The 27,849-nt window shown below is 58.2% G+C and overlaps 3 protein-coding genes across 11 annotated transcripts in view; 1 reads left to right on the top strand and 2 right to left on the bottom strand.

Annotated features, from left to right (window-relative positions):
* Nucleotides 1-173: 173 nt before the first annotated feature.
* Nucleotides 174-11,829, top strand: PKN3 (protein kinase N3). Of its 5 annotated transcripts, none has more exons than XM_060014032.1 (22): nt 174-539; nt 2,542-2,782; nt 2,985-3,130; nt 3,775-3,886; nt 3,960-4,087; nt 4,293-4,476; nt 5,900-6,046; nt 6,130-6,239; nt 6,349-6,492; nt 6,909-6,984; nt 7,068-7,236; nt 7,417-7,519; nt 7,631-7,698; nt 8,027-8,090; nt 8,238-8,329; nt 8,889-9,065; nt 9,756-9,818; nt 9,959-10,035; nt 10,475-10,617; nt 10,706-10,813; nt 11,122-11,155; nt 11,310-11,829. In XM_060014032.1, the coding sequence occupies exons 1-22, from the start codon at nt 516-518 to the stop codon at nt 11,441-11,443; spliced, it is 2,544 nt and encodes an 847-aa protein (XP_059870015.1). In that variant the 5' UTR covers nt 174-515; the 3' UTR covers nt 11,444-11,829. The 5 variants fall into 5 exon arrangements, with proteins under 5 accessions (XP_059870015.1, XP_059870014.1, XP_059870011.1 ...); XM_060014031.1 differs by having other exon boundaries at nt 11,122-11,202; nt 11,313-11,829; XM_060014028.1 differs by having other exon boundaries at nt 7,153-7,236; nt 7,631-8,090; nt 11,122-11,202; nt 11,313-11,829.
* Nucleotides 11,830-11,947: 118 nt separating this feature from the next.
* On the bottom strand, nt 11,948-15,083 carry ZDHHC12 (zinc finger DHHC-type palmitoyltransferase 12). 3 transcript variants are annotated; one of them, XM_060014038.2, is made up of 5 exons: nt 14,969-15,083; nt 13,369-13,505; nt 12,928-13,005; nt 12,574-12,762; nt 11,948-12,399 (listed from the first exon to the last, which is right to left on the bottom strand). In XM_060014038.2, exons 1-5 carry the CDS (start codon nt 15,066-15,068, stop codon nt 12,112-12,114), a joined length of 792 nt encoding a protein of 263 aa, XP_059870021.1. In that variant the 5' UTR covers nt 15,069-15,083; the 3' UTR covers nt 11,948-12,111. The 3 variants fall into 3 exon arrangements, with proteins under 3 accessions (XP_059870021.1, XP_059870020.1, XP_059870019.1); XM_060014037.1 differs by having other exon boundaries at nt 12,596-12,762; XM_060014036.1 differs by lacking the exon at nt 13,369-13,505 and adding an exon at nt 14,543-14,742 and having other exon boundaries at nt 12,596-12,762; nt 14,969-15,079.
* A 2,537-nt stretch (nt 15,084-17,620) lies between these two features.
* ZER1 (zyg-11 related cell cycle regulator) overlaps nt 17,621-27,849 on the bottom strand; it is a 30,391-nt gene continuing 20,162 nt past the window's right edge. For all 3 annotated transcript variants that reach the window (XM_060014025.1, XM_060014027.1, XM_060014026.1), the window contains exons 9-16: nt 27,362-27,577; nt 26,431-26,472; nt 26,145-26,264; nt 25,333-25,448; nt 24,797-24,985; nt 23,598-23,695; nt 21,868-21,970; nt 17,621-19,369 (exon numbers count right to left, since the gene is read on the bottom strand). In XM_060014025.1, the coding sequence (XP_059870008.1) occupies nt 19,312-19,369; nt 21,868-21,970; nt 23,598-23,695; nt 24,797-24,985; nt 25,333-25,448; nt 26,145-26,264; nt 26,431-26,472; nt 27,362-27,577 (942 nt within the window). In that variant the 3' untranslated portion in view covers nt 17,621-19,311. The remainder of the gene's footprint in view (nt 19,370-21,867; nt 21,971-23,597; nt 23,696-24,796; nt 24,986-25,332; nt 25,449-26,144; nt 26,265-26,430; nt 26,473-27,361; nt 27,578-27,849) is intronic.

Raw genomic sequence — 27,849 nt, 5'->3', positions numbered from 1 at the left:
GTGACTCCGGGCGGGAGCCAGGTCGCGGCGGGGTTCCGAGGAAGAGGCTGATCCGGCCCAGAGAGGACAGACCACACAGGCATTGCCCCGCGGCCGGCAGGCGGCGCTGTCCCCACCCGGGCCCGCCCCTCTGGGCGCGCGACCCGGCAGCTGGAGAACTCCGGCCCGGGAAATGTCCTTTTCTGCCCTTGTATCGCGGGGCGGGGGTCAGTGTCTCAAGGAGCGGGAACCGCGGCCTCAGATGAGGGGCGCTGGGCTCCAAATCCCTCGGAACATCGGATCCGGGGGAGGCGCCGGGGCCTCTGGGTCAGGAGCCGGGCTCGATCCCTCGCGGCCGAGAGGCGGCGCTGATCCCAGGTCCCGCGAGGGCCAGCGGACCTCGGGAGGGGGCGCCCGATCCCGCGACTCCGGCGCCGCTTCCCGGGAAGTTTCAAGTTTGAAAGCCCTGGCGGAGGGGCCCGGGCTTCCGGAACCGGAGTGGTCGAGAGGAGGGGCCGAGCTGCCCGAGCGGCGCCATGGAAGAGGGGGCGCCGCAGCAGGTGAACGGCGCCCGGAGGGGACGGGCCTCGGGCGCGGGCCGGGGGGTAGGGGGAGGCTCATTCACCGCCCCGGGCTCCGGCCGCGTCCCCAGCCCCTCCCCGTGTCCCTTCCCAGCCCTTGCCCTGCGCCCCCCTACACCTTCGCAGGGCAGACCTGAGCATTGGGGGTAAGTCGTTCCTGCCTCCTGGAAACGTCCCCAAATCACCTCCAAGTGAATCAGAGCCTCCAGTCAGGCCTAACCATGAGCACGTCTGAGTCCGCAGTCAGGGCCACCAGGGTGGGCCCCAAAGTTTCCTAAAATCTGTTCTTCCAGGTAACACTCTAAGGCCGATGTGCATCCGCTGCGAAAGCAAAGGGGGGCCGTGCAGGCACCTAGGGACGGGTCCTGGGAGGGGAGAAGAATGTGTGCGGCAGGCGGAGGGTGCCACTCCCACGCGGTCGTGGGGTCCTTCCCAGAGCACACAGGCAGGCGGCGAGTGGGGACCCCAGAGGAAGGGGCCTACCCAATTCCCGGGGGAACCCTCGGGTACACAGGGTTCCAGACCAAATGGCGAGGGGGCGGGGTTCTTGCCGGAGTTGGCAATAGGTTCGCGTGGGACCGAGGCTGTGTGTCTTATTGGGGTGTGTGGGGAGAGGTGGGATACTAGCCCAGAGCAAATGGGTGTGGGGACGTTTGTGTACAAGATAGCGCCCCAGCCGCGGAGCCGAAAGGGAGAGGTGTGTGCGCACTTGGCAGGATTCCAGCCCAGAGCAGGCAGGACCATGGGCTCTGGTCAAGGGTGAAGTGTTGTCCACAAGACTCCTAGAGTGCCCCCACCCCTTGGGCAACTTTCAGGGCTGCGTCTGTGCCCTCCCTCCCCCTTCCTCCGGAGGTCCCTCTGCCTGTTCCAGCCGTGGCTTGTACATATTTTCCGATTTCCTGTTAACCTCCGCCCAGCAGCGGCAGCTGGGTGACTCAGGACCCCGGTGCCGGGCCCCCAGCTCCGTGGGATCTTTGTTTGCTCAGGCCTTTGGCTCTGGCCTCTGGCCTAGGGCCCTCAAAGGATTTCCTGAGCCCCGCCCCTGCCCTCTGACAGACGGGCCAGAGGGCCAGCGGAGGCCTGGGGTGGGGGTCCCCAAGGCTCCACTGGGCTCGGGAGATGGAGAGCCGAGAGGTAAGGTGAGGGCTCTGAGGCAGTCCTGGGTTGGGGGCATCATGGGATACCCTGGGCTGAGGTCAGCAGCAGCACCCGTTGGTTTGAAATGGCCTCTGGGAAGGAGCTTTTCCTCTTTCTTGCTCTCGCTTGGGGTGAAGCAGTGAGAGAGCCTTCTAATTCCTCCCAGGAGCTGAGCTGGGAGTGGGCCCCGGAGACCTCCTCAACCCCTCTGTGCCTCTGCTTTGCCAGCTGGGGTGTCGGAAGATCAGGGGAACAGCCCTAGCTTCCACTCAGGCCACAGGCTTCCCTGTCTGCGTGACCTTGGTGGTGGCGGGGGGGCCCTTCTCAGTGCCAAGCCTCTTTTCTGGTCCCCAGACCTTAGCCTGGATCCCAGACTGAGAGCAGCCCGATGTAAGCATGACCGGCAGGGAGAGGCTGGGGCCCAAGAGATGACGGTGCATCTCCTTCCCTGTGTTGTGGCCTTGGGCAAATTACTTAACCTCTCTGTGTCTCAGTTTCCTCATCTATAAAATGGGGATAATAACTACACCTACCTCATGGGGTTGCTGTCAGGATCAACAAGTTAATGTCTGCACAGTTCTTAGAACAGAACACCATGTAAACATCAACAATTTTTTCCCCCTTACTCTTCTCTCTGATGGCACAGGACAGGAGCATGGGCTGGATAAATAGCCTTGGGGTTTCCATCTGGCTTAGGGATGCTAGCTCTAAGCTCATAGATGCTTCCCAAACCATGTGTGTCAGTCCTGGGTGCTGACTGCGCCTGCCTCCCTTCCCCTCCGCCTGTGATGAGCTGAGGCCGTGGAGGTGGGGACTGAGGGGACTAAGGCCTCTGCCTTTCCAGCCTGGGGCGGGCCAGTGGCCCCCAGGGGATGAGAAAGAGGCGATCCGCCGGGCCATCCAGAAGGAGCTGAAAATCAAGGAGGGTGTGGAGAACCTGCGGCGGGTAGCCACCGACCGCCGCCACCTGGGCCACGTGCAGCAGCTGCTGCGGTCCTCCAACCGCCGCCTGGAGCAGCTGCACGGGGAGCTGCGGGAGCTGCATGCCCGCATCCTGCTGCCTGGCCCCGGGCCTGGCCCGGCTGGTGAGTGAGGAATCTGAGCAGGCCCCTCGGGACAGCAGGCGGCAGGCTGACCCAGCTCCTTGGCCTTGGCCCTGGCCCTGACCTCTCTTAGAGCCTCCTCTTGTAGCCCCTGCCCGGGAGGGGCGGGGAGGAGAGAGCTAGGCCATGAGGGGCTCTCGGCTCTGGGGGAGGGGTTCATGAGCCCCACGCTCTTTGCACACAGAACCTGCGGCCTCAGGACCTCGTCCGCTGGCAGAGCAGCCAAGGGCCCGACACCTGGAGGCTCTACAGAGGCAGCTGCAGGTAGAGCTGAAGGTCAAGCAGGGAGCCGAGAATATGACCCACACGTATGCCAGTGGCACTCCCAAGGTAAGGCCCCTGGGATCTGAGGGGAAGAGATTTGGCTCTCTGATTATTAGAGAAGATGGTGATCCAGACCCTATTCTTTTTTTTTTTTTTTGAATTTTTGAATTTTTTTTATACAGCAGTTTCTTATTAGTTATCTATTTTATACATATTAGTGTATATATGTCAATCCCAATCTCCCACTTCATCCCACTACCAGCCCCTATTCTGATAGGGAAATGCAACCCGGCCATTGACCCTGTAAGAGAGACAGTCTCACCCTTAGTCTGATGGGGGAGGCAGAACCCCAAATCTCAGCTTGGTGGGAAAGGCATGGCTCGAACCCCTTGTCTAACAGAGAAGGCAAAACACGTCTAATGGGGAATCTCAGCCCAACTCCCAACCTGTCCCAACCCCCAGCATGATGTGGAGGCTCGCCCTGATCTAATAAGGGAGGCTTGACCTTAGCGCTCCCTTGTCTAGTCTGATGGGGGAGGTCTGCTCCAGACCTAGTCTAAAAAGGGAGGCTTGGCTGTAGTATCTGGCCTACCGAGAGAGGCTTAGCTTCAATTCTGGACAGATGGGGGAGGCTTGCTCCAGTCCCTGGTCTGACCAGGGAGGTTCCGGCCTTGTCCTGGCCTCAGGGGGCATATGTTACAACCCCACAGGAGAGGAAGCTTCTGGCAGCCGCCCAGCAGATGCTACAGGACAGCCAGCTGAAGGTGGCCCTGCTACGAATGAAGATCAGCAGCCTGGAGGCCAGCGGGTCCCCTGAGCCAGGTGAGGCCTTGAGAAGTGTGGATGGGCAGAGCGGAGCCGGGCATGGGCCTGAGGGCTGACCCCCTCCTCCCAGGACCGGAGCTGCTGGTGGAGGAGCTGCGGCACCGGCTACGCATCGAGGCTGCCGTGGCCGAGGGCGCCAAGAACGTGGTGAAGCTGCTCGGTAGCCGGCGAACGCAGGACCGCAAGGTGCTAGCCGAGGTCAGATCATGGTCCCCACCCACTGCTGCTCCTCTCTGAGTGGTACCACCCTCTGCAGTGGCGGGAGACACCGCTGGACTGGCTGTGAGGGGTGGCAATGAGGAAACAGGAGGCACATTCTTGTCTAGACCTCAGCCAGGGTGTCTCCAGGTGGCCTGAGCCGCTGCCCCCGCCGTTACCCCATGGCCCTGTATCCCTTCTGCAGGCTCAGGCCCAGCTCCAGGAGTCCTCCCAGAAACTGGACCTCCTGCGGCTGGCCTTGGAGCAGCTGCTGGAGGGACTGCCTCCTGCACACCCTCTGCGTGGCAGAGTGGCCCGGGAGCTGCGGACTGCTGTGTCTGGGAACCCCCAGCCTTCAGGGACACTCGTGAAGCCCACCGCCATGACAGGTACCCGGGAGTCCCTCCTACTTCAGAGCTCTCCTTCCCTTCCAGGGAGGAGCCTGAAACACAGTGGGGAAGAATCTTGGAGACTTCCAATCCTGGCCTCACCATCCCCTAGCTGTGTGACCTTGTGCAACTGACATCCCCTCTCCAGACCTCGGTTTTCCACTCTGTCAAATGGGGGTGATAACAGCACCTATTTCATAGGGTTGCTGCGAAAATTCAGTGAGTTGTTGCGTGTGAAGTGCTCAGCACCGTGCAGGCACAGAGATCGCTCAGTCGGTGAAGCTATTATTTAAGTGAGGAACCATGAGAGTGCTCAAAGTGCCAGTGTTAGGGAGCTCATAGCCCTGGAGGCCTTGATACCCAGTCCCGGGCAGTTTGGGCTGTTGGAAAGTTCTTCTTTATCCCAAGCTGGATCTGCCTCCAAATAATCTAACAGTGTCAACTCTGGAAGCCCTGAACTTCCCACCTGGGACATGGTGCCAACTAGAGAGCCCAGCCCCTGCCAACACAGAGCTGATGCAGGGTAGACGGGCCCCATCCCACTGTGGGCAGAGCTGAGAAGGGGAAGTACAGCGGCTGGATGGGCCCCCTCACCTGGCCCCTGGGGAATCAAGGAATGCTTCCTGGAGCGGGTGGTGTCTGAGCTTGGCCTCGAAGGGCTTATGTGAGTTAGCCAAGTAGACAAGTTGGGGAAGGTGGGGGTAAGGGCTTGTTAAATGGCCTAAAATTCAGGTACTTGGGGCCACCCCACATCCTGTCTTCTGGCTGAATACCCGTATTCCTCCAATCGTTCTTCCACCCTGGCACTGCCTTGTTTTATGAGGTCTCTCAGAGTGTAAACCCCAGGCCCAGACTCCCTAAATGGTGCTCTTAGGCCCAGTGTATGTCCTCAAGGGCGGCCAGAGTCCCACTGCTTCCTCTGCCCTTTGAGGGACACGTCTCTAATGACCCTAAAATGAATCTGCTTGGTTGGCAAAACACGCTTGTGCCCGTTGCAGGAGGTAGGGCTGAGCTGGCGCTGCTTTCCGCTGTGCAGATGGGGAGACGGGCCCGGGGAAGCGGTGGGACAGGTCCGCCAGCCAGACCTCCTGCTCTTCCCTGGGCTCTCATCCCTGCCGTGGCGCTGTTCCTAGGCCCTGAGCCCTGAGCAGTGTGTCGCCACGCGCTGCGGTCCCGTGCAACCCGGCTGAGGTCTGAGTCTCACTCCTCTGCCTGTGTGTCCCTGCTTCTTCCAACACGTATAGAGTGTGCAGGAGGGGAGGACCAGTTGGCCGGCCCCAAGAGTGGCAGGTGGCTGCCGAGGCCTAATGTGGGCAAGGTCTGTGTTTAGCTATACCTCCAGGAGAAGGTAGCATTCCTGGGGTCCCAGGGGTCCATTGGAGGACGGCACCTGATAACGGCCCCCCACCATGCTCCCTGGCAGGGACGCTGCAGGTCCACCTCCTGGGCTGTGAGCAGCTGCTGACAGCTGTGCCTGGACGTTCCCCCGTGGCCGCGCTGGCCGGGACCCCCTCCCAGGGCTGGCTTTGGAGCAGGGCCAAGCAGCAGCGTGGTGGAGGCGAGCTGGCCAGTGAGTAGGGGGCACGGGAAGCTGGGGAACAGCGAGGGACCCCTGCTCCCGGCCTGCCCTGAGCCCTGGCTCTGGCCCCACAGGTGAGGTGTTGGCCGTGCTGAAGGTGGACAATCGCATTGTGGGCCAGACGGCCTGGGGGCCTGTGGCCAAGCAGTCCTGGGACCAGACCTTTGTCGTCCCCCTGGAGCGGGTGAGGCTGCCTTGTGTGGACAGGGGTGACCGTGGGCCGTGGGGTGGAAGGCCGGCCAGGTAGTGGCTCGTGCCATGCTCCACCCCTCAACCTGGCCTTCCCACTGCAGGCCCGAGAGCTGGAGATTGGGGTGCACTGGCGGGACTGGCGGCAGCTGTGTGGCGTGGCCTTCCTGAGGCTGGAGGACTTCCTGGACAATGCCTGTCACCAGCTCTCCCTCAGCCTGGTGCCGCAGGGGCTGCTCTTTGTCCAGGTGCCCACTGGCCCCTGCCCTCTGACCTCGTGGGCCCCTGGCTCCGTTAGAGCAAAGAAGGGCCTTTGAGCCTGTGCTCTGCACCCACACGTAGGAGTGGAAATTGAGGCCCAGAGGGAGGAGATCTAGAGGAAGGAAGGATTCCCAGCCCCTCTCTAAGGACTTCATGGGAGCCTAGCGGCCTGCATCCTTGTCCTGTCTGCCCTGCCGCGTGTGTGACCCTGGACCACCTCTCTTCTCCGGGCCTCGGTTTCCCCACTGGTCCCAATGAGGATGTTGAATCCACCTCTCTGAGTCCTTCTGGCTCTTGTGTCTGTTGACATGGGCTCAGGCTGGGAGCCTGGAGGCTGAGGAGGTGCCCGTGGCAGGTGGGGTGGGAGGGGACTGGTCTTCAGCCCTGCCCCCTGCCCCTGCAGGTGACCTTCTGTGACCCTGTCATTGAGAGAAGGCCCCGGCTGCAGAGGCAGAAGCGCATTTTCTCAAAACGCAGAGGTGTGGAGTGGAGAAGGCTGGCTAGTAGGGAGCAGGGCTGGGACCCTTAGGAGACCCCGGGACTGAGCCCTCTTTTGCCCCAGGTCAGGACTTCCTGAGGGCTTCCCAGATGAACCTCAGCATGGCGGCCTGGGGGCGCTTGGTCATGAGCCTACTGCCCCCCTGCAGCTCTCCAAGCACCATCAGCCCCCCGAAAGGGTGCTCCCAGACCCCAGCCACACCCCGGGGGGCCGCTGACCCTGCCTCGCCCAGGTGAGGAGCCTCGCCCCAGGCTGCCTGCTTCTCTGTGGAGTCACCTCACTCCAGATGCAGACAGTGCCTGTCCCCGTTGCTCGCCCTCTGACCCGTCTCTCTGTCTCACGTGGCTGTGGGTCCACCCCCCCCGCATTCCATCCGCCTGTGCCCGGTCGTGTGTCTGCTTCCTCCCCACAGTAATTTCCCGCCCCAGAAGACCCCCTTGCGAGAAGAGATCCAATCCCCACCCAAGCCACCGCGCCTCTACCTGCCCCAGGAGCCGACCCCCGAGGAGATGCCGGTGAGCGGTGGCAGGGCTGGTCATGCTGGGGACTGTCTGGGTGGGGACGGCAGGGCTGGAGGGAAGAAGGAGAGGAAGCCCCCTCTGCCCTGAGCCCCTCTGCCCTCACAGAGCACCAAACGCCCCCACATGGAGCCCAGGACTCGACTCGAGCCGTCTCTGCCAGCCTCAGCCACCAGGTACCCCTGGCAGGCTCACCTTGGCGTTTGAGAGAGACATCTGTCCACTCACTTGGGTGTTTGCATGTCAGGCGTTCTCACATCGCCCCGAGCTCTTGGCTTGCTCTCAGGTTCTCACTTGCGGAGCCCATGTTACTGAGCTCCACCTGCATGCCAGACCCCAGGAAATGGCAGTCCTAGGAGCTCCCACCCGGCCTCTCCAGCCCCTGCCCCTCTTGCCTCACAGGTGGGGACAGCCCAGGACCAGGCGTGGAGGGAGGGTTTGGAGCGGCCCTTGGCGAAGCCCCAGCCCTTGTCCCAGGGGCTTCCCGTACCCTCTCTCTTGCAGGAAACCCCCCCGGCTTCAGGACTTCCGCTGCTTGGCCGTGCTGGGCCGGGGCCACTTCGGGAAGGTAGTGGGCTCATGAGGTGCAGTGGAGGGGGGTGGGCAGGCCCCGACACACGCTAGCTAGGGGGACTCTGGGGTCTGTGGGGGAGCGGGTGGGGGAAGTAGACTCCTGTACTGCCCACCTGGAGCCCAGTCTCTCTCTGGTCCCCAGGTCCTCCTGGTCCAGTTCAAGGGGACAGGTCAATACTATGCCATCAAAGCGCTGAAGAAGCAAGAGGTGCTGAGCCGGGACGAGATAGAGAGGTGTGTGCTGAGGCCAGGGGGTTCCCGGCATCCGGGGACGTGGAGGGTACCCAGGATGGCAGGCCTGGGCTGGTGGCCCCGGAAGGCAGCTGAATGCTACTGGGGCTTGTAAGAGGTGACCCTGTGGGGCCAGCCAGGCCTGGGCTCTCTTGTTAGCAACTGCAGTTGTTAACTGTGTGCCCTTGGGCAGGTCCCCTCGTTTATGCACCTCAGTTTCCTCATCTGTGAAATGGGAACAGGGTGGTTGTACAGGTTCAAGACCTATGTGAGGGACTTCCCTGGTAGTCCAGTGGTTAAGACTCTGCGCTTCCACTGCAGGGGGTGCTGGTTCCATCCCTGGTCGGGGAACTGAGATCCCGCCTGCCACACAGCGTGGCCAAAAAAAAAGACCTATGCGAGCTCCGGATACATGTGAACCATCACTCTAGCTGCCTGGCACTTTGACTTAAGAGCCAGTGACCCAGGGGTGTTGTGTGGGTGACAGGGCATAGTCAGGGGAGGTTTTCATTCCCTTTTGGGTTCCCTCCTTCCCTCTAAAACCCACACCCTCCTCTTGCAGCCTGTACTGCGAGAAGCGAATCCTGGAGGCCGTGGGCCGCATGGGGCACCCCTTCCTACTCTCCCTCCTTGCCTGCTTCCACACCTCCAGCCACGCCTGCTTCGTGACTGAGTTTGTGCCCGGTGGCGACCTCATGATGCAGATCCATGAGGACGTCTTCCCTGAGCCCCAGGCCCGGTGGGTTCCCATCTCTCCTGTACGCCTCTTCCAGCAAGCCTTCCCTGCTTCCCTGTACCTGGCAACGCGTTCATCCTGCTTCCTCCAGGGTGCCCATCAGCAGAAGAGCATGGAGTCAGGGAGGCCTTGGTTCAGATCCTGGTTATCAACCCTCATAGCGTTTGTGACCTCAGACCTCAGTTTATATAGCTGTGAATTGGGCTAACGATAACTATTTCATAGGCTTGTTGCATGGATGAACATAACATTTAGAAATTGCTGAGCACAGGGACTGGTGAGCAGTAAGTAACCAACAGCTGGTGGTGGTATTTCTTGCCCAGCAGAGTGTGGGCTCTGGAGCCCGGATTCACATATCTGCTCAGCCACTAGCTGTGCGACCCTGGGTGGGAGTCTGAGATCCTCATTTGAAAAATAGGCGTGACGGGTGTCCACAGCAGGCTGCTGGGAGGATGCCAGGGTCGGCGTGAGGATACTCGGTGTCATCCCTGGCACAATCTCAGAGCCCAGGAAGGGCAGGCTGTTATCTGGAGGAGCTCCACCCCTGCTACACATGAGGCTACTGCCAGTCTCTCACCCCCACATGACTCTGGCAGGGATATCTGGGGTCCCCAGGCCATGGCCATCCTGGTGCCTCCCTGCCCTGTCCCCCACAGTCCTGGGCCTGAACTACCCCCTGCCCCAACCCTCCAGGTTCTATCTGGCCTGTGTGGTCCTGGGGCTGCAGTTCTTACATGAGCAGAAGATCATTTACAGGTAACTTGCCCCCGAGATGCTGGGGGAGTGGGCGAGGGGGCAGATGCTACCCTCCTCCTGGGCTGCTCTAGGGTGGGGCCGCTGTTCCCTGGGCCTCAGTGCTTCTTAGCCCCTTTGATCTGCCCCGCCTTTGCCCTCAGAGACCTTAAGTTGGATAATCTTCTGCTGGATGCCCAGGGTTTCCTGAAGATTGCAGACTTTGGGCTCTGTAAGGAAGGTGGGTGCCTCCCGTCTAGGATCCCGTCTTTCAGTCGTGCTCACTCAGCCCAGGCCAGCAGGGTGGTGGGCAAGTGGCAGCTCCCAGGAAATCTGCCTCCCAGCCCTCATTCCAGGGACTAGCTGGACACATTGGCTCGTCCTTCCCAGCCCTAAAAGCTCTAAAAGAGCCCCTTGCCCTTGGCCAGAGGGAGTTCCTGGGCCGGGAGAGGGCACTGGGTTCTGCTTTCTGCGTGACCCTGGCACACGAGCTTGTCTGAGACTCAGATTCCTCATCAATCAGGTGGCATTAAAACCGTTCCCACCTCCGAGGGTGTGGGGCAGGGCTCGGCACAGGTTCAGACATGGGGTCATAAGGAGGGTGGGTGCTTGATTCTGACAGCGAGAGGTTCTTGTGGGTAACACACCACGCTGGCATCAGTGTGGATGTCGGTTTGCAGGGATCGGCTTTGGGGACCGGACGAGCACCTTCTGTGGCACCCCGGAGTTCCTGGCCCCTGAGGTGCTGACCCAGGAGGCCTATACGCGGGCTGTGGACTGGTGGGGGCTGGGCGTGCTGCTCTACGAGATGCTGGTGGGCGAGGTGAGCGCTGGACGGGGTGCTGGTGGGGCCTCCAGGTCGGGTGGGGGTGGGGGTGGCCCACGTACCCTGCTGAGCCCCATCCCTGCAGTGCCCGTTTCCAGGGGACACCGAGGAGGAGGTGTTTGACTGCATCGTCAATGCAGAAGCCCCATACCCGCGCTTTCTGTCGGTGCAAGGGCTTGAGCTCATTCAGAAGGTAATCGCAGGGACTTCCCCGGTGGTCCAGTGGTTAAGACTCTGCACTTCCACTGCAGGGGGCGCGGGTTCGATCCCTGGTCGGGGAAACTAAAATCCCGCAAGCTGCGTGGCGCGTCCCCCAAAAAACAAAACAAAACAAACTCTTTAAAAAAAAAAAAAAAAAGAAGAAGGTAATCACCTCAGGGTCCAGGGCTGGGCCGACAGCTGCTCCTGGCTCAGGGATCCCTACCCGAGAGGCTGGAGAGGGGGAGGCGGGCAGTGCCTGGGGCCCGAACACCCTGAATGAGCACCTGTCCTGTCCCCCAGCTCCTCCAGAAGTGCCCCGAGAAGCGCCTGGGGGCAGGGGAGCGGGATGCTGAGGAGATCAAGACACAGCCTTTCTTCAGGGTGAGTGGCCAGGGCCGCAGTGGTCCAGGAGCCTGGCACAGTGGGAGGCATCGAGGGCCCGCGGGGCTGCCGCTCCCGTCGTCTGAGGCACCTCTAACCCTTGCCCCCAGACCACCGACTGGCAGGCCCTGCTCGCCCGAGCCGTCCGGCCCCCATTTGTGCCCACCCTCTGCGGCCCCACAGACCTGCGCTACTTCGAGGGCGAGTTCACGGGGCTGCCGCCTGCCCTGACGCCGCCTGATGCCCGCAGCCCCCTCACCGCCCGCCAACAGGCTGCCTTCCGGGACTTCGACTTTGTGTCCCAGCAATTCCTGGAGCCCTGAGGGCCTCCCGGGCTCTCTACCCCCTGCCCCCCCGACGGTTGGAGCCTCTGCTTGCCCGCCTTTCTGCCCGCCTGGGCGCCCCGGTATTGATGAGCCCTTGGGACTCAAGGTGGCCGCCACGGGCTGCTGTCGTGGGCTTTGCTCAGTCACCGGGCAAAGTGCTGCCTCCCCTCCCTTCTCCCGACCACCTCTCCCCTGCCCGTTGCAAGACCTGGACCCGAAAGGGAGCACAGCGGGGAGCAGTTTGGTTTGTTGTTTTGAATACTTGACTTGCTTTATGGATTATTAAATTTATAAAACTGTGCACTGGAGGCAGCCTGGCTTGGGGTGGGGAGGGTGGAAGTCTCCATAACCCAGGTCCTTGGTGCCCGAGCCCCCCATGGGTCCTCTTCCTCCTCTTCTGCCTTTGAGGCAGGGTTCTGTCCTTCAGCTCCACCCTGAGGCCTGGGAGGAGTGGGCAGCAGTGAGGAGGTCCAGGCCCTTGGAGCGCTGATGCCCCCGGGTGCGGCCCCTCTGGTTTTCAGGCACAAGACGGTGGCCCGGCCTCTAGCAACCCTAAACATCCTGGCTGCTGCCTTCCTCGTCCTCAGCCCAGAGTGTCTCCCAGGACCCCGAGGGCCATCCACAGAAGAAGTGGGCCAGGTTGCGGGTCAGGCCGCGGTCGAAGGGGTTGCCGGGGCGCTGGCGGAGGTAGGCGATACGGTGTGAGGAGATGAACTCCCAGGTGGTGGTGTTGCTGGCCACCAGGTAGAGGTGCGAGGCCAAGAGCAGGCTGGCCACTAGGGAGAAGAGCGACAGCAGCAGGAAGGTGGCAAACAGGAGCCCGCTGGACCGCAGCCAGAGCCCCCAAGGCCGGAAGAAGCGGAGGCCAGACCTGCGGGGAAGGAGGGGGACAGGGACCCAGAGCTGGCGGGTGTGTGGTTGGCAGCTTTGCCCCAGGGACCCCAGGTGGGCCGGCCATTTGGGAGAGGGTCCGAGGCCCCTGAAGAGGGAGCCTGGCTCTCTCCACACCTGGTGGGTGCCTGCTGCCTGCCCCCCACCCACCCACCCGGGGCGCTGGGGGAACCCACCATGCCAGGTACAGGCCCCACAGAAGCACCACCAGCTGCAGTGCCAGGTAGGCCACGAACACTGGGTGATTGCGCTCCCCCACACAGTTCTCCATCCAGGGACAGTGGTGGTCATATCGGCGGACACAACGACGGCACTCACGGCAGTGACGGGCCCGCAGGGGTTGCTGTGGGCACACAGGGAGTCAGGCCTCAACACTGGCTCCCTTCTGGACCCAACAATGTGGGCGGGAGGTCAGGGCTGACATCTGGGAGGCCTTCCTGGAGGAGGGATGAGGCCAAGGAGTCTCAATCTTGCCCGACCCTCCCACGGAGGTCCCTGCATCACCCACCAGCACCATGCAGTATCTGCAGCGCCGAAGGGGGATGGCCTGAGGAACCATGGCTGTCTGCTCTTCCTTGGCCTCCTCCTGAAAATGGGGGGACACAGTATGAGATGGGGTTCCCTTGGGAGGCAGAGGGCACTGGTGGGTAGCTCCCTTGGGGGCCAGCTTAACTCTGGGTGTGCACGTTTGGGGATCCATCCCCTGTGTAATGGAGGTGGTAGAGTGGGGGCAGAGTGCCCTGGATGGCGAGGCTGTGTGACCTTTGCCAGTTACTTCCCCTATCTGGGTCTTGGCAATTTCCTCATTGTAGGATGGGGCTCTAGGTCTGGCAAGACGATTCCCTGGGATTCCCTAGGAAAGCCCTCAGCACAGGGTCTAGCATGAGATTGTTACTGGGGCCTTGAGTTCCCTGTTGCGGGGGAGGAGATGTTTGGGAGCCCTGGTTACCTGGGGCTGGGGCAGGACATTCACGTATCCCGGGTCCATGAGTGACACAGCCAGGTAAAGCAGCAGGGAGCCCAGTACCAAGAGCAGGAAGGTGAGGGGCACGAGCAGCTCCCCCTGCTCTTCCCACTGCCGCAGCGCTGGAGAGGCCAGAGGGGGAGAGTGAGGCTGCGGCGACAGAATAGGAGGGTGCAGGTGAGGGGTGCAGCTGGAGGGGGGAAGTGTGTCCCTGGCTGAGGGAAGGCCTGGAGTTGGAGTTTGATGAATGGTCAGGTGTGGCCACTGCATAGGGTGCAGGAGGGAGAAGTTCACGTTCAGCAAAAAAAAAAAAGCAGTTCATCTACACTCTCTCTGGAGCGCAATAGAGAACCATGGAAGGTTATAGGGTCGGGTATGTTTCTGAAAGCCCTCTTACTGCTAGAGAAAAGATGGATCAGAGGGGAGGCTTATCTGGGACACGGAGCGGAGCGTGTCTGGACAAGGGCAGTGGCAGGAAGGGTGGAGAAGAGGGGATGGACAGCGGGGTAAGGAGGCTGATGGGGCCAGACTTGGCTGGATGTGGGGGAGAGGGAGGAGGGGTCTGGCTCTGAGATGCGGAGAAGCTGGCCAGGTCCAAGATGCCCAAGAGACAGAGGAGGGCAGGGTCGGCAGGCTGGCTGGGATGCTGCAGAGGGACAACAGGGGAGCCCAGGCAAGGAAGGGTCCAGCCCATGGAGGTGACTGAAGGATTTTGGGAGGCGGGGGGCTGAAGAGCGAGGGGCAGGAGACGGCCAGACAGCCGAGTGTGGCCAACTCTGGTGCCCCTTGACTGTAAAAGGGAGCGGAGAAGGAAGTGGGGTGGCACTGAGGGGGGGTTCTTTCTGATGGGGAGACTGAGCAGGTTTTTAGGCTAAGGGGCAGAGGCAGTGGAGGAGACTTGAGGTCTTGGGAGGAAAGTGAGAACGCCCCCGGTCCGGGGTTTTATGCTGGAGCAAGGAGGGATGATGTGTGGGGGCTGTGATGGTGGTAGTGAGGGAGGGTGAAAACTTGTGCTGGAGGTGGCCACAGAGGTGGCCTGTGGTGGGTAAAGAGGAGGAAGGGTGGAAGGGGGTTGATGGGATGAATGAATGCTACCAGGGCGAGAATCAAGGATGAGGACGTGAGGGACAGGCTGCTCCCCTATGCGGTGTTCTCTTGCCTGAGGCTGGGGAGCCTGGACTTGGGCAGCTAGTGGCCACAGGGCTGGGCGGGACGCCAGTCCTTCATCTAGTTGATCCTCGGAATCTTGGGAGTCAATTCCTGGGAAGGGTCGGGCGGGTCCCAGGATCAGGGGAGAAGGGGGCTCGAGTCGGTCGTCGGATCTGGGGCACCGGGTGGGTCCTGGGACAGACAGGGTATCTGGCAGGGATCAGGAAGATTCTGGAATTAATTAGAGATCAACTGGGTATTAGGCAGAAAGCAGGTGGCTCTTGGAATGAGAGATGGGGAGGGGGCCTCAGGATGTGGAGGAGATTGGGTGAATCCCAGGATCTCTTGGGCTTCGGCAAGGGACTCAGTGAGACCCAAACATCTAGGGAATCATGCGGGATCGGGGGGGTCCAGGGTCGCGCGGGGTCCGGCTCACCGGTATCATGCAGGAAGAGCACCAGCGTGATCCCCCAGGTCAGGACGGTGTGCCCGGTCCGCACCAGGACCCCAGGCCTGAGCAGCGCCCACGGCGCCATCGCCTCTGCCCGGGGCCCCACCCGGAAGAAGCGCTCAGAGGGGCGGGCCCTCCGAGGGAGAGGACCCACCGCCACCCGGGGATTGGAGGAGACAGGCTGTGGGCGGGGCCGACTTGGGTGACGGAGCCTGCCTATTGGACGGTAGCTGCGGCCGAGTAGGCCCTCGAGCCCACAGGTGCCTGAAGAGGCTGAGGGCGGGGCCGGCGCGCGCGCAGCCGGTAACGCCCCCAACCCCACACCCCACCAGCCAGGTAACTTTCGAAAGCCGGGGAGCCGTCGGGAGCCTCGACCCAGCCCCACTGGGGTTCCACCACCAGCCCCAGGGCTACAGCCTAACGCATGCGTACAGCTTCCTGGACGCTTCAAAGACCCAGGTGTTGTGACTTCAGGTTGCAGAATTGTGCGCGGTTCGGAGATGTGACGCCTGAGCCCTCGAGAGGGGCAGGACTCGCCCAAGGTTGCGCCGTGGTGATACCCTTACCTCCTATTCATTTTCAGATATTGCAGATGGGATGAGAGCAGAGTGGAGGTACGTGGTGCAGATTCTGGCTATGAGGGGCCCAACTTGGGTCAGAGTCAGAAATCCCAGCACTGCCTCTTCCTACCTGTATGAGTTTGGGCAAGTTACTGAACCACTGCGAGCTCTGTTTTCTGTCTGTGTAATGGAGATGATAATAGTACCCCCCTGCTGAGGTGGTTGGAGGACTCAATAATGGAAATAAGAGTGTCTAGCACAGGACTGTCTTGTCTCCCCGGCTCTAAGCCAGCACCTACACCCTTCAGCCTTGCCCAACCCAGGGCTTCAGGCCAGGGAAGTCCCAGTGCAGCTTTGGTTTGTATAGAAGTGACTGGGTATTTTAAAGGGAGAATGAGGGAGTTGAGATGGGGAAGGGTAGGGGCTTGAAGAGACTCAGAGCAGTGAAAAATTACAAACAGTGGGTCAGGGTAAATGCTGATTAGGCCAGCTGTGTCTGCTATCTGGCAATAATTGAAGTTCAGCTTCTATCCTCCCACAGAGACTGGGAGACAGAGGCCTGATCCTTCCTGATGATTACGTTTTAAAGGGATGGCTATCAGGTCCTTGAGAAAGACACTCCTGAGTTGTAGGAGGTACAAATACACCTCAGAGGGACAGAGAAAGCATTCACAATTGTAAGCCCTTTTTAGTAAATGCTCTAAGAAAGGGTGGTCAGGGTGTTGGTTAAAAACAGTAAATTCTTTTGGCAGCCTGGAGCTTTCTCAGGCAGGCACTTTAAGAGGGGGCTAGGGTCATCCTAGGGATGTGACCTTGAGCTGTTAGAAGCTATGTTAGTGTTTAAGTCTTTTAATGTCAGAGGTGGGAGTGAACGAAATCACTTGCGCTGAAGTCTGTAGTTGTTTGTGTTTTTTTGCGGTATGCGGGCCTCTCACTGTTGTGGCCTCTCCCGTTGCAGAGCACAGGCTCCGGATGCGCAGGCTCAGTGGCCATGGCTCACGGGCCCAGCCGCTCCGCGGCATGTGGGATCCTCCCGGACCGGGGCACGAACCCATGTCCCCTGCATCGGCAGGCGGACTCTCAACCACTGCGCCACCAGGGAAGCCCTGAAGTCTGTAGTTTTTATAGGCCAAGGTTGTGGCCTAGTGGAGAAGAGGGCTTGGAGCCTGGCTACAGTTTGGCCTAGGAGAGGGCCTTTGTCACTGGGCACTGGGGACACACCACCTGGCACGTTTGGGAATGGTTCCACTTGATCTGGGACCAGCACCTAGACTGTTCTTTGGGGAAGAGCTCTCCCTCATTGGGTGCAGCCTCAGTAGTACTTCAGGGGCACGGAAGTCACTGCTGATATTTACACTGGGACAACAGGTGTAAACCAGGACCATCCTGGGCCAAAGCTGAGTCATCTCAGGATTTGGCCCCGGCTCCTTCATCCCCTCCTGCTGGCGCCCTCGCCCTCCACTCTGCTGCAGCCACGTGGGCGGCTTCGTGGTTCTCCCTGTGAGGTCTTCTCCTGGCAGGGCCCTCTGCCCAGGACACTCTTTCCCTGGACCCCTACAGCCAGGCCTGGCAGCCCGGTCTTTCTGCTGGATTCAGCTCGCATGTCTCCGCTTGTGAGAAGCCTCCCCTGCCCAGGATACCACACTGTCCCTTATCTGCACGTATGCTCTTCCGTCTCCCTAAGGGGCTGTGGCCCAGCTAACTCCAGCCTCTGCTGCACACTCCCACCGGCCCACAGGAGGGACCTGCTCTGTGCTCCCTTCTCCCTGCTCCTCACACACTGGGTCATAATCTTGTATTTAACATTTGTCTCTACCATCAGACAGCCATTCTGGGCGGGGGCCCTGTTGGTCTGTTGCCAGCTGTACCCTCAGTGTCTGGGCACAGGGATGTGGAGAGGCTGCAAAGGAAAAACAGGTGCTCCAGCCCGATCTGCCACCTGTCCCCAGTCTGCAGTTGACCCTCTGGGCTGGGCACACAAACTGACCCAACGCAACCTCACTCAAGGCCCACTGCCTGAGCCAGCCCAGGGCCCTCTCCAGACCCCATCCCTTCCACAAAAAAAGACACTCTGCTCCACTTTGCACAAAAATGTATTTCTGTGACATCCCGAAGTACAGACATTTACCCAGGCCCCAGGTGGTAATGCAATGCAATGTGAGCTCTGCCCGGGGCCTGGCTCAGGCCACGTGAGCATGGAAGGGAGGGGCAGATGTGGCCCATCTGCTAAGCTGAGGGACACAGGGCAGGTGGCCCTTCCCACGGCTGGGAGCGAAAGACCCCAGGGGAGAAAGGCCAGGTGCCTCTCCCCTGGGCTGCTCATCCAGACCGCTCTGTCTGCAGGCAGAAACACCAGGAGAATCCAAAAACAGGCCCAGGGAAGGAGGAGGGAAGAAAAGCCACCCCTCAAGGGCCACCTGCAGAGTCAGCTCTGCTCCCCAGCCCCTTGTTCCAGAGGGGCCTCCTCACCGCCGTCTGTGCCATGAGAAGCAATTCGGAGTGACATCAAGGGAGGACCACAAGATATTTCAAGATACGTTTGTGTCTCACACTTCTCTGAAACAACAGCACGGAGGTTTCTGAGGGAAAGCCTGGGGTCAGTATGGGAGGGGCGCGGGAAGGGCCCCGGAGGGCCGGGCAGGGCCGCTGCAGGATGTGCCAAATGCTGGTCTGGAGGTGTCTGCCTGTTGCCACCGGGAAAGGGTGGCTTGGGGACCTCCTGCCTGTGAGAGAGGTGTGGGGTCCTCTGGGCAGCGGGGCAGGCAGGGGCGAGTGAGGCAGGCTCAGTTCTGCTGGTGGGGTGCCTGGGCACCATGGGTGCTGCGGGCAGATGAGGGGTAGGGGGTGAGGGGAAAAAGCCCCTGGCCCCAGGAGGTGCTGGCTTCCAGGGTGGGGGGCAGGTTCTGGATATGTTTGGCAGAAGGGGCAGTGGAATCTGCCTGAATTCTGACCAGCCCTGGGCTGGGGCCTTCGACAGCCTGGGACCTGGTGGGAGACTAGGAGGCAGCCTCCATAGCAGCGTGGCCTCAGGCAGGCCTGGCCAGAGGGCAGCAGAGCCACTGTGAGCTCCACTCCTCGAGGGCCCTCTGGGGCTGGGACTGCCTGGACCTAGGCAGGTACAGCTTACTTGCTCGCCCCAGAGGCCCACAGCCGAGAGCACCAAGGCATTTGGGAGACCCAGTGGGGTTAGTTGTAATCTCCAAACCCCATCAGCTGCACCCAGGAACCTAGAGGGCGTTCTCAGGCTTTGGTGGGTGGGTTAGGGTGCTGGAGTGGGCTATCGAAAGCCCACTGCCTCTCCTAACAGGAAGGGAGGCCAAGGTCAGAGGTTACAGGGCGAGGGCTGGACACTCACAATGTTACGGGCATTTAGTCTGGCAGGGGTAGGAGTGAGTGTGGCAGCGATGAAGGCTTTGAGTTGGGGCTTGAGAATGGCCAAGGAAGCTGCGAGGACTCAGGGAGTGTTTCTTTTGTTTTTGTACAGAAATCATACACACAAAACTTCACACTTCCTAACCAAAAAAAAATAATATATATATATAATATATATATATAAAATATATATATATATATTATATATATATATTATATATATATATATCTCTCTCACTAATGTTAAGGAAAAGCGTCGGTTGTGCAAAAGTCCCCCTGTGTCCCTTCATCCAGTTGGGAGGCTCCCCGGGTGGGGATCTGCCAGCTGGGCTGCTTGAGAGTGCTTCCTCCCAGCCTCGTGGTCCAGAGCAGTGGCGGCCGTGGGGGCAGAGGCCTCTATCTGGATGTGTCCATGTTCTCCTCTTTAAAGTTACTGCAGTGCTCAATCACCTTGCTGGAGACAATGAGAGAAAGAGGATTGGAGGGTGGGCTGGGGTTGGGGTGGGCCCAGCCCCTCCCAGCTGATCAGGCTGCGGGATTTGTTAGCCAACGGTAACCATGATGTTGACGCTGAATGAGATGAAGTGTACAAAGTGGTGGGCAGAGTGGCCAGCATGTGCGGGGTACCCAGGAAATGGTACTCGTGGCCACGAATGCCATCAGCCCCGCGTGCTCCCCTCCTACTTCCCCAGGCCCCCTTTCCACCTCTCAGTGCCTGGGCATCTGTGGTTAGGGGCGTCCCTGAATCAGCTCAGGCCTAACCTCCAAAACCTTCTGGTCTCTTTTTCAGCAACATCTTCCTTCTTCACCTTTTCCCTGTACACCCAGGCCTTTTTCTTCCCCAAAGTCTACTGGTGGTCCCCAAACTGGCTGCACATCAGATTCACCCAGAGATCCTGCTCCAGCAGCAGGTCCGGGTAGGGCTAGGGCAGCTGTGCTTGCACAAGTACAAGGGCCCGACACCCTGCAGCGGCCAAGTCCCCGTGCAGCGTTTGGGAGTCACCCCTCATGCTCAGATCTCGAGTCTGTCTCTCACTCTAGTCTGGCCCTTGGGAACCGCCATCAGGTGTCACCCTGAACCCTGCACGGCCTTCCCGTTCACACTAAGCCTCTGGGTTGGTGGTGTGTGTGTGTGTGTGTGTGTGTGTGTGTGTGTGTGTGTGTGTGTGTGTGTGTGTGTGTGTGTGTGTGTGTGTGTGTGTGTGTGTGTGTGTGTGTGTGTGTGTGTGTGTGTGTGTGTGTGTGTGTGTGTGTGTGTGTGTGTGTGTGTGTTCACGGCAGCCTCCATGTGCTAAAGAGGTGCCTCAATGCCTTTTAGGAAGTAAGGGATGCCTGGGGTGGGACAGGACTGGTGAACAGGCAGAGGGATTTCTCCTAAGCACCCTGCCATCAGGCTGGCCAGCTTGGGTACACACCTCAAGTCTTACAGAGATGTTCAAAGTGACTGGGGTAGGTTACGGGTCAGTCTTACCCAGTGCTTCTCAAACCTCCTGGGAGCCCTGTTGACAATGCACATTCCCAGGCCCACCGGAAAAGAAAATCTAGGTGGAACTGAATGTTTTTAACAAACTTTTTAGGTGATTCTTTAGGGAGATTAAGTTGGAGAACCACTCATTTTACCATTCTCAAACTCAGACCAATCTGTCAATTAAATGTTTAAGCAGTGGGCTTCCCTGGTGGTGCAGTGGTTAGGAATCCGCCTGCCAATGCAGGGGACACAGGTTCAAGCCCCGATCCGGGAAGATCCTACATGCCGCAGAGCAACTAAGCCCGTGCGCCACAACTACTGAGGCTGCGCTCTAGAGCCCACGAGCCACAACTACTGAGCCTGCGAGCCACAACTACTGAAGCCCGCATGCCTAGAGCCCATGCTCCGCAACAAGAGAAGCCACTGCAATGAGAAGTCCACACACCGCAACGAAGAGTAGCCCCCGCTCGCCACAACTAGAGAAAGCCTGCGCGCAGCAACAAGGACCCAACATAGCCAAAAATAAATAAATTAAAAACAAAAATAACGTTTAAGCAGTGCCTTTTTTTTTTTTTTTTTTGCGGTACGCAGGTCTCTCGCTGTTGTGGCCTCTCCCGTTGCGGAGCACAGGCTCCGGAAGCGCAGGCTCAGCGGCCATGGCTCATGGGCCCAGCCGCTCCGCGGCATGTGGGATCTTCCCGGACCGGGGCACGAACCCGTGTCCCCTGCATTGGCAGGCGGACTCTCAACCACTGCGCAACCAGGGAAGCCCAAGCAGTGCCTTTTGCCGACAATAACTGCAGAAACAGCCAGTGAGTAGTTGTCTGGGGAGCCTCTGAGCTCCAGGCCCCTCCCCCACGATACTCTTTATTCTGCGCTGTGTTTAGAACTGGGGTAAACTTAACTCTGTTCTCTTCTAGAATGTATCCCGGGGAAAGCAAGGTCGTTACTGCTGATTGCGACACGTAGCATCTCTGAGGGTCTCTCTTGTGCACTGATGGGTGTGAGATCCCGGTAGATGATATTTTAGACCCGGTAGTGAAAAACGACACAGCAGAGGAAGGCCTTGATGGCCCTGCCGTGTCCGGGACCTTCACATTCAGAAACTCATTTGCATTCTGCCTGATCCCTATGTATTTTACCATACTGTGTCCTCTCTTTAGTTGGAATGTCTTTGGCCAAAAATAATGACAAGTTCTGACCTGACTTGCTAATGCCCAGGGATGAGAGGATGTAAGAAAATAAAGCTTACAGATGAGGGCAATGACGCTCCGCTCAGAGCTTGGTCATCCAGTTTCCGGCCGCACTGTGGCCAAAATGACACTCAGGGAGGCCCCAGCTGGACGTCAGTATGCTGTCCACCTCCTCACTCAGCTCTGAGTTGCCCCTGGGAATTTCAGCCATTCCTAACCACGAGAGGGCTTGGCTGTGTCCCTCGCTCCCCCAAGTCTAGGCTCCAAGCAGAAACACTGCCAGTCTCTCACCGGGCCATTTCCTTGGTCTCTTGCCGCGCGGTTGCCATCTTGATCATGTCCCTCAGGAGGGGCATTCCACCTTCTTTGATCAGCAGGGGGCAGTACTTGTCCGCTATGGATAGGGACAGACAGCAGGTGATCAGGGTGGGATTTCTATCAGCCTGTTGCTCAGAAACCCACCCTTGCTGCAAGAACTGCCCTCCCAGAAGGCGGGATGAAGACTCGGCCCTGAGTGAGGGCACTGCTGCAACCGGCCAGGAGCCATGTTTGCCCAGCCCTGGGGCCCAAGTTCTGAGGCCACCTGGGGGAAGCAAGGGGTGAACCCCTTGGAAAAGGCTCTTCCCTTCTTTGCCTCACTGTGGCATTTCCCCCCGCCAAATGTCACCCAAACCAGCACCTTCTACTCTGAGAAGTTTTTGTAAAAATAGAGCTTCCTAAGCACTGCCCTTGGCTATCCTGATTCAACAGATCCAGGAACCTGTTTATTTGTACTTTTAACAAAATATTTCCAGCCAGGATGGAACCACCAGGGCTACCTATTGGGTGGCTTCATGGCTCACTCCAACAGAGAACATTCTAGGGCTCGGTATCCAGGGCTATACGCTCCACGGAGAACACGGGCATGTCAATGGCCCTCCAGCAGCTCTATGTCGTAGGAGCTATTTTTATCATCTCCATTTAATGATGAAAGAGCTGAGTTTCAGAGAGATGAAGTAATCCACTCAAAGTCACTCTAGAGGCTTGTCTGAGGGAGTCCGGGCTCAGGGCTCTTCCTCTGTGCTACACTGCCTCTTTGAGGTAAGGTGCTACTTTTTAGTAAGACTAACCTCAAGGAATAATAGAAAATTGGCAAATGCTTACTGAACAGCTGGGATGTGCCAAAGCACTCTTCCAAACACTTTACATGTCTTACTTCATAGCAATCCTATGCGGAAAGTACTATTACTACCCCATTTTAAAGATGAGGCAAATGAGGCATGGAGAGGTTGAGAAACCTGCTCAAAGTAACACAGGCAGTCTTCCCCCAAGGCCTGCACTCTTATTCACGCTGCCAGTAGCAGGACTGAGCAGTATCCAGGCACCAGGGCTCAGCACTTTCTGCTGGTTCTCTTTTCACATCAACCTTATGAGGTAAGTGTTATTATCCCCATTTTACAGAGGAGAAAACTGAGGCCCAGAGAGGTTAAATAACCTGCATGAGATCACATAACCAGTAAAGGAGAGAACTAGGGGTCAAACCTGGTCTGCAATCAAAGTCTCTTGGTGCTGCACCCTCTTTTTCCTCTCCCCCAAAGCCACTGAGCAGCGGACAGTTCAGGCTCTTCTAAGAGGGGGTGGGAGTCTCTCCGAGGAAATGAGTGAGACCTGTTTTCAAGTTCTCTCCTGTTCTCTCGGACGTCTGTTTCCTCGGGGGTTAGTTCTTGGTTTGGGTTGGTCTTACCCTGCCTTACAGAAGGCATGGAGATTTTTGACTATTCACTTGTATGGAAGCAGGAAACATTAAGAAAGCTGTCTGGGATCTCTGGATGGGCCGGCTCATCTGCCAGGCCTGCTTCTGCCCATGAGGCAGGGGCCAGCCATTATGCTGGGTGTCCCACCAATGCCAGAAAGTGGAGGGCTGGGTGCTGAGACGCAGACACTGACACCAGCTCTCATAGTACTTCCACCCGGATTATCACCTCCCTGAGGGCAAGTCTGCTTTCAGCCGATGAGTGAACAAAGGGTTAGTGGGTACTCACGGTAGACAGACACCAGGTTGTACAGGGCCCAGGTGGCCCAATGCTGGCTGACAGGTGAGATGCCCTGGGGAAGGAGGCGAAGAATTGGCTCAAATGACCTATAGGAAGAAAAATCAAGGTCACTTTTTTTTTTTTTTTTGCCACTCCGTGCGGCTTGAGGGATCTCGGTTTCCTGACCAGGGAATGAAGCCAGGACATGGCAGTGAAAGCCTGGAATCCTAACCACTAGGCCACCAGGGAACTCCCTCAAGGTCACTTTTGATGCCGGGCATTGTGGGGGGAGGTGCATTGTCTCTTGTTGGGGGTTTGTCCTCACTGAAGGGTCCCGTGGACAAATGATGAGCAGGCCAGTAGGATGGAGGGGACGGGGGGCACCCGGCCCTTCAGGCTCCACAAAGAGAGCGCCCTGGTGAGAGAGGTCATGAGCACCCTGGGAGGTGGGGGACAAAGGACCCTGGGAAGCAGAAGAGATTGACTGCACTTCCCATAATGGCCTTCTACTACGCATCATCTGGAGTCATGGTCCAAAAGCCTGAAAAATGTATGTGCAACCTCCACCCCCTCCCCGGGCCAGCGATTCCACTTCAGCTCTCCTCTGAAATGACAGTAATTGGAGTGTCGGCAAAGCCACGAGCATGAGCCTGTTCCTCCCAACACGGGTTTTCAACTTCAATGTCCATCAATACAAGATGGCCCAGGTGCACACAGAAAGTGACTCAGTCATAAAACGATGAGGGAGACGCATAGCTGCGGCTGGAAATTCACACACGAGATAGTAAGACTTGATGCCAGCTGGACTGGAGGTAATTAAATCTGTGCATAGAAAACTGCTGGAAAGGGAGACGCCAGAATGTTAGGGGGGAGATGCTCTTTTAGGGAATGAATGGTTTCCGTTTTGTTTCCTGCTGCGTGTCTGTATTTTCTCCTTTTTTTTTTTTCACAACTGGATAGGTATCAAATGTTTGTAAACGACAGGCTTTGGGTACACACAGGTGTCGACGTGAGGAAACAGGCACCAAACTGGAGAGGTGAGATGTGCGCGTTTACATGCTGTGCTCTACGTGGACTACACCTCGGTTAGTAACACCTGACACAGGACTAGGAGGAGGGCAAGTAGCTCACACCAGACCTTGTTGGGAAGGAGCACCCTGTCCTAGCACTTACCCCACGTCCACGTCCCACGCCTCCCCACTCCGCACCTGTAATTGATATTTCTCCGTGAGTTGATGTCCCAGCTCTGGATGGCTGCCCACATGCGCTCCTCTACCTCCTCCCGCTGGGGTTCACAGATGCCCCAGGCCTCAGGGCCATCAAACATGATGTGGGAGAGGACGCCACAGGCATTGTAGGAAACCTCAATCCCATCAGCCTTGCTCTCCAGCAGGTTGCTGCCAAGAAGAGAGAAGAATGGAGTCCTGATCCCCAAGTCCCTCTTCAGATACCAGCTGCTGGACCCCAACTAAAAGACCAGATACCAGAGGTACTATTGATTTCTTTATCACTTATCATTTGTACCCAGATGACTTCTAAAGGGTATATAAGGTCGCTTAAGGTAAGATACAGCTACAACAGGACCATTTATGGAGGGTTGAAAGAATAAGAAACTGCATCATAGAGTGAAGGCGGCATTCCTAACAGAAATCTAGGCTAACAGCAGTTACTGGAACTGAGCACTGACTAGAGCTCTGAGCATCCTGGCAGCCAAGGCAAAAAGGAAAAGAAGAGAAGTACCAACCTGAAGACACTGATGAATTGGGAAGTCATTAGCTGGGGCCGTAGCTCCTTCACCTCTGCCACATTCCCCAAGAGTCCTAGCATATTCCGATGCAGCTCCTGCTTCTCTGGGAACTCCTGGCAAAATGAGAGCCATTGGGGGTCATATCAATGAGTACTTAATTAGTGTCTGATACTGGTAACCTAGAAGCTTTATGAGCATCTGTCTGGCCATTTCAACTAGATAGACAAAGCGGGGGTGGGGGGGGGCGGGTGCAATCTGTTGCTCTCCTACCTTCCGGTACACCTAGGACAGTGCTGGGTACACACTACAAGGGATTAAAGTGGTAGAGCTCCCTGCCACAAAATCAAAGGCTGAGTGGAGATCTGACCTATAAAATTATGAATGGGACAAACATGATTCTATTTACCAAAGCTCAAAATATTAGTCTAAGGGAATCCTTTTGGAAACTAGAGCAAGACAATCAAGAATGAGTTTTAGGATGAAGAGACCATCCTACTGGACAGAATTCTGTCTGGCTGATACCTCAGTGGACCCCAGCCAGACCTGGAGAGTCTGAGAAATCGTGCTGAGAAGGACGGGTCTGAGTTCTCCCTTGGAGGGAGGGCTCTAAGGGGGCGCCCAGCCAGGTCATCTGGGTCAGGGAAGACCTCTGGAGCTCCTTCCTGTTGGCAGCAAATCCTGGGCTGGCGGGCCTGTGAGTTGACCCCCACTGCCCGTCCATGGGAACCATGGGGAGAGGGGTTGCTGGGGGACATGGGGACAGAAGAGCGGCCAAGTGGGAGTAAGGAGGCTTCTGGAGAGGGCGCTACCTTCAGGCAGTCCAGGAAGAGCTTCATGCCGTTGAAGTTAAGGAACATCTCGCAGTTGTCGGGGGTCTCATCCGTGATGTTCCACAGGGCGCTCCAGGAGAACTCCATAACCTGGTCGCACTGCAGCGGGGAGACGGCTCAGCACAGGTTCACCTGGATGGGCCCCCAGGCTCCTGGCACCCGGTGACAGGGTCCCCTGACACAATGTGGACACCCCCCCAGGGGCAAGCCAGTCCCTTCTCAGGCTAGGGGAGGGGCAGGGTGGCTCCATGAAGACTCAACTTACTATCTTGTCCAGCAGTTTCTTCTGAATCAGCTTCAGCATGGTCTGTGGGCAGAGAAGAGAACTTGCCAGGGGGGCCAGGGCTTCAAGAGCTACCATGTCCCCCAAGAACCAAGAGGGAGGGAAGAGTTAGCAATTCTATTCCTGTTAATACATCCCGACGAGACCAAATCTGCCTCTCTATTTGGGAGGCTGTTGGGAGAAGTACCACCCACGGACCTGATACTTGGCATCAGGACGCCTGGGTGCTAGTCCTGGCTCGAGCCTGACCCCACGTGGCTGTGGGCACGGCCCTCCTCCTCTGTGGGTTTCAGCCTCCCCAGTGATAACTGAAAGGAGGAGACTAGATGTGCCTTCCTTTCTTCAGCAAATATTTATTAACTCCCCACTGTGCACCAGGCCCTGTGCTAGGAAGTGCCAGGGACGGGATGATGGAAGGAACAAGCACGGCGTCTCTCCCTACGGAGCTCACAGCCAGTGGGGAGGCTAATGTTAAACAGATAGGCCCTCAGATATTTATTTAATCCCAGTTGGGAAGACATAAGAGGGGCACTTGGTCTGAGGAGGCAGGAGTGACTTGTACAGTGGGACCCAACAGGAGAGTGGAGGGGCTGGGAGAGGATGACAGAGTGTTCTCTAGGTGGAGGAAATCTACGGGTCATCAGCAAATTTCACCGTTAGGAAATTCTTCCTTTGGAAGTAGCTGTTTTTTTTTGGGGGGGGGGGTGGCTGTTCCACATGGTACATGGGATCTTAGCTCCCCAGACCAGGGATCGAACCCGCAGCCCCTGTATTGGAAGCTCAGAGTCTTAACCACTGGACCGCCAGGGAAGTCCCAGGAAATTCTTCCTTTGGTCCGGCCCAAATCCTCCCTTTGGGCAGTGGGGCTATGGAGGAGGGAGGGAGACGCAGCCCCCGCCGCGCGCGCACGCACCACGACAAAGCCCATCTTGCCCACGGCCTCCTTGTGGTCGTTGTCCACCTGGCAGACCAGGGCGTTGCACAGGTGCACGGCGATGCGCTGGATCGACTCGTCCTGCCGCGTGGGGTTGAGGATGCTGAGCAAGAGCTCGTTGACTCGGCGGTACTGGAACTCCAGCTCCTCAGGGATGCTGAAGTTGCAGAGGGTCAGGCAGCAGTTCCGCTGGACCTGGGCGGGGCCAGGAGACAAGCGGAGCACAGTCAGGGTCAGCCTTGGGAGCTGGACTTGAGGGGCTCCCTAGAGATGTGAGATCATCCAGAGCTGTGGTGGTCCACGAAGGCTGCCTGGAAGAGGAGACTACGAGGCTTTTTTTTTTTTTAATATTTTTTAAAAACGTGAACTGTAATATACAGAAGAGTGCATAAAACACAAATGTATAGTTTTGCAAATAATTATAAAGCAAACAAGCTTTTCAACAACCATGTAAACACCATTTGGGT

Source organism: Delphinus delphis, chromosome 6 (assembly GCF_949987515.2).
Source record: "Delphinus delphis chromosome 6, mDelDel1.2, whole genome shotgun sequence".
Lineage (NCBI taxonomy): Eukaryota > Metazoa > Chordata > Mammalia > Artiodactyla > Delphinidae > Delphinus > Delphinus delphis.
This window is presented reverse-complemented; position numbering and strand designations above follow the sequence as displayed.

Excerpts from the sequence above, each read along its gene's own strand:
- PKN3 (XM_060014028.1), top strand. The coding sequence starts at position 516 with ATGGAAGAGGGGGCGCCGCAGCAG. Across the intron at positions 10,814-11,121 it reads GGCTTGAGCTCATTCAGAAG|CTCCTCCAGAAGTGCCCCGA; the intron begins GTAATCGCAGGG and ends CCTGTCCCCCAG. Across the intron at positions 11,203-11,312 it reads AGACACAGCCTTTCTTCAGG|ACCACCGACTGGCAGGCCCT; the intron begins GTGAGTGGCCAG and ends CCTTGCCCCCAG.
- ZDHHC12 (XM_060014036.1), bottom strand. The coding sequence starts at position 15,068 with ATGGCGCCGTGGGCGCTGCTCAGGCCTGGGGTCCTGGTGCGGACCGGG. Across the intron at positions 13,006-14,542 it reads TCCAGGCTCCCCAGCCTCAG|GAGGAGGCCAAGGAAGAGCA; the intron begins GCAAGAGAACAC and ends CCCCATTTTCAG. Across the intron at positions 12,763-12,927 it reads GCAGATACTGCATGGTGCTG|CAACCCCTGCGGGCCCGTCA; the intron begins GTGGGTGATGCA and ends GTGTGCCCACAG.